We start from the raw sequence: 9,599 nt of genomic DNA on the forward strand, positions 1-9,599 counted from the left end.
GACGTGTGTCCGTTGGTGCCGCGCCAGTTGGGAGCTATCGGCAAAACGCCGCCCGCATTGGGAGCAGTCGTAGGGTCGTTCGCCGGTGTGGGTCTGCCAATGGCGCACCAGTCCGGAGCTTTTCGTGAAGCTCTTGTGACACTCGGGGCACTCGTAGGGCCTTTCGCCCATGTGGGTCCGCCAATGTTGCGCCATTTGGGAGGTGTTGCACCGCAGTCGGGGCAGCGGGAATCTCTTACCGGTGTGAGTGCACCAGTAGTTGGTGAGCACGGCACGACTGGAAATGCTCTTCCCATGGGTTGGGTGGAGATGGTTCTGCTTGACGGCATTTCTCCGTTGATGCCACCCCACTTGTGGAGTTCTTGCCCGCATTGGGAGCAACCCTAGGGGGGTTACACGCTGGTGTGGGTCCGCCAGTGCCGTACCAGCTCCGGGTTGCTCTTGAATCTCTTCTGGCACTGGGAGCACTCGTAGGGCCTCTCGGTGCTGTGGACCCGCCTGTGCCCCACCAGTCCCAGGTTGCTCGTGAAGCTCTTGTGACACTCGGTGCACTTGTAGGGCTTCTCGCCGGTGTGGGTACGCCAATGCCTCACCACACCCGAGCTGTTGGTGAAGCTCTTGAGGCCCTCGGGGACCTTGGGTGGTGGGAGGAAGGATGGGGACGTGGTGGGAGGAAGGATGGGGACGTGGTGGGAGGAAGGATGGGGACGTGGTGGGAGGAAGGATGGGGACGTGGTGGGAGGAAGGATGGGGACGTGGTGGGAGGAAGGATGGGGACGTGGTGGGAGGAAGGATGGGGACGTGGTGGGAGGAAGGATGGGGACGTGGTGGGAGGAAGGATGGGGACGTGGTGGGAGGAAGGATGGGGACGTGGTGGGAGGAAGGATGGGGACGTGGTGGGAGGAAGGATGGGGACGTGGTGGGAGGAAGGATGGGGACGTGGTGGGAGGAAGGATGGGGACGTGGTGGGAGGAAGGATGGGGACGTGGTGGGAGGAAGGATGGGGACGTGGTGGGAGGAAGGATGGGGACGTGGTGGGAGGAAGGATGGGGACGTGGTGGGAGGAAGGATGGGGACGTGGTGGGAGGAAGGATGGGGACGTGGTGGGAGGAAGGATGGGGACGTGGTGGGAGGAAGGATGGGGACGTGGTGGGAGGAAGGATGGGGACGTGGTGGGAGGAAGGATGGGGACGTGGTGGGAGGAAGGATGGGGACGTGGTGGGAGGAAGGATGGGGACGTGGTGGGAGGAAGGATGGGGACGTGGTGGGAGGAAGGATGGGGACGTGGTGGGAGGAAGGATGGGGACGTGGTGGGAGGAAGGATGGGGACGTGGTGGGAGGAAGGATGGGGACGTGGTGGGAGGAAGGATGGGGACGTGGTGGGAGGAAGGATGGGGACGTGGTGGGAGGAAGGATGGGGACGTGGTGGGAGGAAGGATGGGGACGTGGTGGGAGGAAGGATGGGGACGTGGTGGGAGGAAGGATGGGGACGTGGTGGGAGGAAGGATGGGGACGTGGTGGGAGGAAGGATGGGGACGTGGTGGGAGGAAGGATGGGGACGTGGTGGGAGGAAGGATGGGGACGTGGTGGGAGGAAGGATGGGGACGTGGTGGGAGGAAGGATGGGGACGTGGTGGGAGGAAGGATGGGGACGTGGTGGGAGGAAGGATGGGGACGTGGTGGGAGGAAGGATGGGGACGTGGTGGGAGGAAGGATGGGGACGTGGTGGGAGGAAGGATGGGGACGTGGTGGGAGGAAGGATGGGGACGTGGTGGGAGGAAGGATGGGGACGTGGTGGGAGGAAGGATGGGGACGTGGTGGGAGGAAGGATGGGGACGTGGTGGGAGGAAGGATGGGGACGTGGTGGGAGGAAGGATGGGGACGTGGTGGGAGGAAGGATGGGGACGTGGTGGGAGGAAGGATGGGGACGTGGTGGGAGGAAGGATGGGGACGTGGTGGGAGGAAGGATGGGGACGTGGTGGGAGGAAGGATGGGGACGTGGTGGGAGGAAGGATGGGGACGTGGTGGGAGGAAGGATGGGGACGTGGTGGGAGGAAGGATGGGGACGTGGTGGGAGGAAGGATGGGGACGTGGTGGGAGGAAGGATGGGGACGTGGTGGGAGGAAGGATGGGGACGTGGTGGGAGGAAGGATGGGGACGTGGTGGGAGGAAGGATGGGGACGTGGTGGGAGGAAGGATGGGGACGTGGTGGGAGGAAGGATGGGGACGTGGTGGGAGGAAGGATGGGGACGTGGTGGGAGGAAGGATGGGGACGTGGTGGGAGGAAGGATGGGGACGTGGTGGGAGGAAGGATGGGGACGTGGTGGGAGGAAGGATGGGGACGTGGTGGGAGGAAGGATGGGGACGTGGTGGGAGGAAGGATGGGGACGTGGTGGGAGGAAGGATGGGGACGTGGTGGGAGGAAGGATGGGGACGTGGTGGGAGGAAGGATGGGGACGTGGTGGGAGGAAGGATGGGGACGTGGTGGGAGGAAGGATGGGGACGTGGTGGGAGGAAGGATGGGGACGTGGTGGGAGGAAGGATGGGGACGTGGTGGGAGGAAGGATGGGGACGTGGTGGGAGGAAGGATGGGGACGTGGTGGGAGGAAGGATGGGGACGTGGTGGGAGGAAGGATGGGGACGTGGTGGGAGGAAGGATGGGGACGTGGTGGGAGGAAGGATGGGGACGTGGTGGGAGGAAGGATGGGGACGTGGTGGGAGGAAGGATGGGGACGTGGTGGGAGGAAGGATGGGGACGTGGTGGGAGGAAGGATGGGGACGTGGTGGGAGGAAGGATGGGGACGTGGTGGGAGGAAGGATGGGGACGTGGTGGGAGGAAGGATGGGGACGTGGTGGGAGGAAGGATGGGGACGTGGTGGGAGGAAGGATGGGGACGTGGTGGGAGGAAGGATGGGGACGTGGTGGGAGGAAGGATGGGGACGTGGTGGGAGGAAGGATGGGGACGTGGTGGGAGGAAGGATGGGGACGTGGTGGGAGGAAGGATGGGGACGTGGTGGGAGGAAGGATGGGGACGTGGTGGGAGGAAGGATGGGGACGTGGTGGGAGGAAGGATGGGGACGTGGTGGGAGGAAGGATGGGGACGTGGTGGGAGGAAGGATGGGGACGTGGTGGGAGGAAGGATGGGGACGTGGTGGGAGGAAGGATGGGGACGTGGTGGGAGGAAGGATGGGGACGTGGTGGGAGGAAGGATGGGGACGTGGTGGGAGGAAGGATGGGGACGTGGTGGGAGGAAGGATGGGGACGTGGTGGGAGGAAGGATGGGGACGTGGTGGGAGGAAGGATGGGGACGTGGTGGGAGGAAGGATGGGGACGTGGTGGGAGGAAGGATGGGGACGTGGTGGGAGGAAGGATGGGGACGTGGTGGGAGGAAGGATGGGGACGTGGTGGGAGGAAGGATGGGGACGTGGTGGGAGGAAGGATGGGGACGTGGTGGGAGGAAGGATGGGGACGTGGTGGGAGGAAGGATGGGGACGTGGTGGGAGGAAGGATGGGGACGTGGTGGGAGGAAGGATGGGGACGTGGTGGGAGGAAGGATGGGGACGTGGTGGGAGGAAGGATGGGGACGTGGTGGGAGGAAGGATGGGGACGTGGTGGGAGGAAGGATGGGGACGTGGTGGGAGGAAGGATGGGGACGTGGTGGGAGGAAGGATGGGGACGTGGTGGGAGGAAGGATGGGGACGTGGTGGGAGGAAGGATGGGGACGTGGTGGGAGGAAGGATGGGGACGTGGTGGGAGGAAGGATGGGGACGTGGTGGGAGGAAGGATGGGGACGTGGTGGGAGGAAGGATGGGGACGTGGTGGGAGGAAGGATGGGGACGTGGTGGGAGGAAGGATGGGGACGTGGTGGGAGGAAGGATGGGGACGTGGTGGGAGGAAGGATGGGGACGTGGTGGGAGGAAGGATGGGGACGTGGTGGGAGGAAGGATGGGGACGTGGTGGGAGGAAGGATGGGGACGTGGTGGGAGGAAGGATGGGGACGTGGTGGGAGGAAGGATGGGGACGTGGTGGGAGGAAGGATGGGGACGTGGTGGGAGGAAGGATGGGGACGTGGTGGGAGGAAGGATGGGGACGTGGTGGGAGGAAGGATGGGGACGTGGTGGGAGGAAGGATGGGGACGTGGTGGGAGGAAGGATGGGGACGTGGTGGGAGGAAGGATGGGGACGTGGTGGGAGGAAGGATGGGGACGTGGTGGGAGGAAGGATGGGGACGTGGTGGGAGGAAGGATGGGGACGTGGTGGGAGGAAGGATGGGGACGTGGTGGGAGGAAGGATGGGGACGTGGTGGGAGGAAGGATGGGGACGTGGTGGGAGGAAGGATGGGGACGTGGTGGGAGGAAGGATGGGGACGTGGTGGGAGGAAGGATGGGGACGTGGTGGGAGGAAGGATGGGGACGTGGTGGGAGGAAGGATGGGGACGTGGTGGGAGGAAGGATGGGGACGTGGTGGGAGGAAGGATGGGGACGTGGTGGGAGGAAGGATGGGGACGTGGTGGGAGGAAGGATGGGGACGTGGTGGGAGGAAGGATGGGGACGTGGTGGGAGGAAGGATGGGGACGTGGTGGGAGGAAGGATGGGGACGTGGTGGGAGGAAGGATGGGGACGTGGTGGGAGGAAGGATGGGGACGTGGTGGGAGGAAGGATGGGGACGTGGTGGGAGGAAGGATGGGGACGTGGTGGGAGGAAGGATGGGGACGTGGTGGGAGGAAGGATGGGGACGTGGTGGGAGGAAGGATGGGGACGTGGTGGGAGGAAGGATGGGGACGTGGTGGGAGGAAGGATGGGGACGTGGTGGGAGGAAGGATGGGGACGTGGTGGGAGGAAGGATGGGGACGTGGTGGGAGGAAGGATGGGGACGTGGTGGGAGGAAGGATGGGGACGTGGTGGGAGGAAGGATGGGGACGTGGTGGGAGGAAGGATGGGGACGTGGTGGGAGGAAGGATGGGGACGTGGTGGGAGGAAGGATGGGGACGTGGTGGGAGGAAGGATGGGGACGTGGTGGGAGGAAGGATGGGGACGTGGTGGGAGGAAGGATGGGGACGTGGTGGGAGGAAGGATGGGGACGTGGTGGGAGGAAGGATGGGGACGTGGTGGGAGGAAGGATGGGGACGTGGTGGGAGGAAGGATGGGGACGTGGTGGGAGGAAGGATGGGGACGTGGTGGGAGGAAGGATGGGGACGTGGTGGGAGGAAGGATGGGGACGTGGTGGGAGGAAGGATGGGGACGTGGTGGGAGGAAGGATGGGGACGTGGTGGGAGGAAGGATGGGGACGTGGTGGGAGGAAGGATGGGGACGTGGTGGGAGGAAGGATGGGGACGTGGTGGGAGGAAGGATGGGGACGTGGTGGGAGGAAGGATGGGGACGTGGTGGGAGGAAGGATGGGGACGTGGTGGGAGGAAGGATGGGGACGTGGTGGGAGGAAGGATGGGGACGTGGTGGGAGGAAGGATGGGGACGTGGTGGGAGGAAGGATGGGGACGTGGTGGGAGGAAGGATGGGGACGTGGTGGGAGGAAGGATGGGGACGTGGTGGGAGGAAGGATGGGGACGTGGTGGGAGGAAGGATGGGGACGTGGTGGGAGGAAGGATGGGGACGTGGTGGGAGGAAGGATGGGGACGTGGTGGGAGGAAGGATGGGGACGTGGTGGGAGGAAGGATGGGGACGTGGTGGGAGGAAGGATGGGGACGTGGTGGGAGGAAGGATGGGGACGTGGTGGGAGGAAGGATGGGGACGTGGTGGGAGGAAGGATGGGGACGTGGTGGGAGGAAGGATGGGGACGTGGTGGGAGGAAGGATGGGGACGTGGTGGGAGGAAGGATGGGGACGTGGTGGGAGGAAGGATGGGGACGTGGTGGGAGGAAGGATGGGGACGTGGTGGGAGGAAGGATGGGGACGTGGTGGGAGGAAGGATGGGGACGTGGTGGGAGGAAGGATGGGGACGTGGTGGGAGGAAGGATGGGGACGTGGTGGGAGGAAGGATGGGGACGTGGTGGGAGGAAGGATGGGGACGTGGTGGGAGGAAGGATGGGGACGTGGTGGGAGGAAGGATGGGGACGTGGTGGGAGGAAGGATGGGGACGTGGTGGGAGGAAGGATGGGGACGTGGTGGGAGGAAGGATGGGGACGTGGTGGGAGGAAGGATGGGGACGTGGTGGGAGGAAGGATGGGGACGTGGTGGGAGGAAGGATGGGGACGTGGTGGGAGGAAGGATGGGGACGTGGTGGGAGGAAGGATGGGGACGTGGTGGGAGGAAGGATGGGGACGTGGTGGGAGGAAGGATGGGGACGTGGTGGGAGGAAGGATGGGGACGTGGTGGGAGGAAGGATGGGGACGTGGTGGGAGGAAGGATGGGGACGTGGTGGGAGGAAGGATGGGGACGTGGTGGGAGGAAGGATGGGGACGTGGTGGGAGGAAGGATGGGGACGTGGTGGGAGGAAGGATGGGGACGTGGTGGGAGGAAGGATGGGGACGTGGTGGGAGGAAGGATGGGGACGTGGTGGGAGGAAGGATGGGGACGTGGTGGGAGGAAGGATGGGGACGTGGTGGGAGGAAGGATGGGGACGTGGTGGGAGGAAGGATGGGGACGTGGTGGGAGGAAGGATGGGGACGTGGTGGGAGGAAGGATGGGGACGTGGTGGGAGGAAGGATGGGGACGTGGTGGGAGGAAGGATGGGGACGTGGTGGGAGGAAGGATGGGGACGTGGTGGGAGGAAGGATGGGGACGTGGTGGGAGGAAGGATGGGGACGTGGTGGGAGGAAGGATGGGGACGTGGTGGGAGGAAGGATGGGGACGTGGTGGGAGGAAGGATGGGGACGTGGTGGGAGGAAGGATGGGGACGTGGTGGGAGGAAGGATGGGGACGTGGTGGGAGGAAGGATGGGGACGTGGTGGGAGGAAGGATGGGGACGTGGTGGGAGGAAGGATGGGGACGTGGTGGGAGGAAGGATGGGGACGTGGTGGGAGGAAGGATGGGGACGTGGTGGGAGGAAGGATGGGGACGTGGTGGGAGGAAGGATGGGGACGTGGTGGGAGGAAGGATGGGGACGTGGTGGGAGGAAGGATGGGGACGTGGTGGGAGGAAGGATGGGGACGTGGTGGGAGGAAGGATGGGGACGTGGTGGGAGGAAGGATGGGGACGTGGTGGGAGGAAGGATGGGGACGTGGTGGGAGGAAGGATGGGGACGTGGTGGGAGGAAGGATGGGGACGTGGTGGGAGGAAGGATGGGGACGTGGTGGGAGGAAGGATGGGGACGTGGTGGGAGGAAGGATGGGGACGTGGTGGGAGGAAGGATGGGGACGTGGTGGGAGGAAGGATGGGGACGTGGTGGGAGGAAGGATGGGGACGTGGTGGGAGGAAGGATGGGGACGTGGTGGGAGGAAGGATGGGGACGTGGTGGGAGGAAGGATGGGGACGTGGTGGGAGGAAGGATGGGGACGTGGTGGGAGGAAGGATGGGGACGTGGTGGGAGGAAGGATGGGGACGTGGTGGGAGGAAGGATGGGGACGTGGTGGGAGGAAGGATGGGGACGTGGTGGGAGGAAGGATGGGGACGTGGTGGGAGGAAGGATGGGGACGTGGTGGGAGGAAGGATGGGGACGTGGTGGGAGGAAGGATGGGGACGTGGTGGGAGGAAGGATGGGGACGTGGTGGGAGGAAGGATGGGGACGTGGTGGGAGGAAGGATGGGGACGTGGTGGGAGGAAGGATGGGGACGTGGTGGGAGGAAGGATGGGGACGTGGTGGGAGGAAGGATGGGGACGTGGTGGGAGGAAGGATGGGGACGTGGTGGGAGGAAGGATGGGGACGTGGTGGGAGGAAGGATGGGGACGTGGTGGGAGGAAGGATGGGGACGTGGTGGGAGGAAGGATGGGGACGTGGTGGGAGGAAGGATGGGGACGTGGTGGGAGGAAGGATGGGGACGTGGTGGGAGGAAGGATGGGGACGTGGTGGGAGGAAGGATGGGGACGTGGTGGGAGGAAGGATGGGGACGTGGTGGGAGGAAGGATGGGGACGTGGTGGGAGGAAGGATGGGGACGTGGTGGGAGGAAGGATGGGGACGTGGTGGGAGGAAGGATGGGGACGTGGTGGGAGGAAGGATGGGGACGTGGTGGGAGGAAGGATGGGGACGTGGTGGGAGGAAGGATGGGGACGTGGTGGGAGGAAGGATGGGGACGTGGTGGGAGGAAGGATGGGGACGTGGTGGGAGGAAGGATGGGGACGTGGTGGGAGGAAGGATGGGGACGTGGTGGGAGGAAGGATGGGGACGTGGTGGGAGGAAGGATGGGGACGTGGTGGGAGGAAGGATGGGGACGTGGTGGGAGGAAGGATGGGGACGTGGTGGGAGGAAGGATGGGGACGTGGTGGGAGGAAGGATGGGGACGTGGTGGGAGGAAGGATGGGGACGTGGTGGGAGGAAGGATGGGGACGTGGTGGGAGGAAGGATGGGGACGTGGTGGGAGGAAGGATGGGGACGTGGTGGGAGGAAGGATGGGGACGTGGTGGGAGGAAGGATGGGGACGTGGTGGGAGGAAGGATGGGGACGTGGTGGGAGGAAGGATGGGGACGTGGTGGGAGGAAGGATGGGGACGTGGTGGGAGGAAGGATGGGGACGTGGTGGGAGGAAGGATGGGGACGTGGTGGGAGGAAGGATGGGGACGTGGTGGGAGGAAGGATGGGGACGTGGTGGGAGGAAGGATGGGGACGTGGTGGGAGGAAGGATGGGGACGTGGTGGGAGGAAGGATGGGGACGTGGTGGGAGGAAGGATGGGGACGTGGTGGGAGGAAGGATGGGGACGTGGTGGGAGGAAGGATGGGGACGTGGTGGGAGGAAGGATGGGGACGTGGTGGGAGGAAGGATGGGGACGTGGTGGGAGGAAGGATGGGGACGTGGTGGGAGGAAGGATGGGGACGTGGTGGGAGGAAGGATGGGGACGTGGTGGGAGGAAGGATGGGGACGTGGTGGGAGGAAGGATGGGGACGTGGTGGGAGGAAGGATGGGGACGTGGTGGGAGGAAGGATGGGGACGTGGTGGGAGGAAGGATGGGGACGTGGTGGGAGGAAGGATGGGGACGTGGTGGGAGGAAGGATGGGGACGTGGTGGGAGGAAGGATGGGGACGTGGTGGGAGGAAGGATGGGGACGTGGTGGGAGGAAGGATGGGGACGTGGTGGGAGGAAGGATGGGGACGTGGTGGGAGGAAGGATGGGGACGTGGTGGGAGGAAGGATGGGGACGTGGTGGGAGAAGATTTGGGGAGACAGTGGGAGAATGGACATTGTCACAGTGGCAGAAGGTTTGGGGACACAGTGGGAGAAGGTTTGGGGATGGGGACACAACACAAGACCCTACAATTAAGCAAAACACCCCCACCACCACGTGTCCCCACACCCCTGTCCCCACCAAAACCACTTCCCACCCACCATCCAACCCCCCAGTTTATCCCCACAGCCCCGCGGCCTCTCACCCGGCGGCACCGCGCTGTCCCCGTTCCTCTCCGCGCTGTCCCCCCCGCCGCCGGCTGTGGGGAGCGGGACGAGAGGCGCAGCATCCTCCTCCTCCATGGCCGTCACCTCCGTGGGGACAACCCCCGA

At 64.9% G+C, this 9,599-nt stretch overlaps 2 protein-coding genes across 2 annotated transcripts in view; one reads left to right on the forward strand and one right to left on the reverse strand.

Moving 5' to 3' along the window:
- The window catches only part of LOC104287697 (zinc finger protein 345-like), a 3,235-nt gene extending 3,040 nt beyond the window's left edge, over positions 1-195 (reverse strand). The window contains 1 exon segment of the mRNA XM_009886461.1: positions 48-195. Coding sequence (XP_009884763.1) covers positions 48-195 — 148 coding nt within the window.
- Positions 1-9,599, forward strand: part of LOC104287899 (zinc finger protein 850-like) — a 36,754-nt gene that overhangs the window by 13,471 nt on the left and 13,684 nt on the right. The gene's annotated exons all lie outside the window — the stretch shown is intronic.

This window comes from Charadrius vociferus, unplaced genomic scaffold, assembly GCF_000708025.1.
Source record: "Charadrius vociferus isolate BGI_N301 unplaced genomic scaffold, ASM70802v2 scaffold490, whole genome shotgun sequence".
In the NCBI taxonomy this organism is placed as follows: Eukaryota; Metazoa; Chordata; class Aves; order Charadriiformes; family Charadriidae; genus Charadrius; species Charadrius vociferus.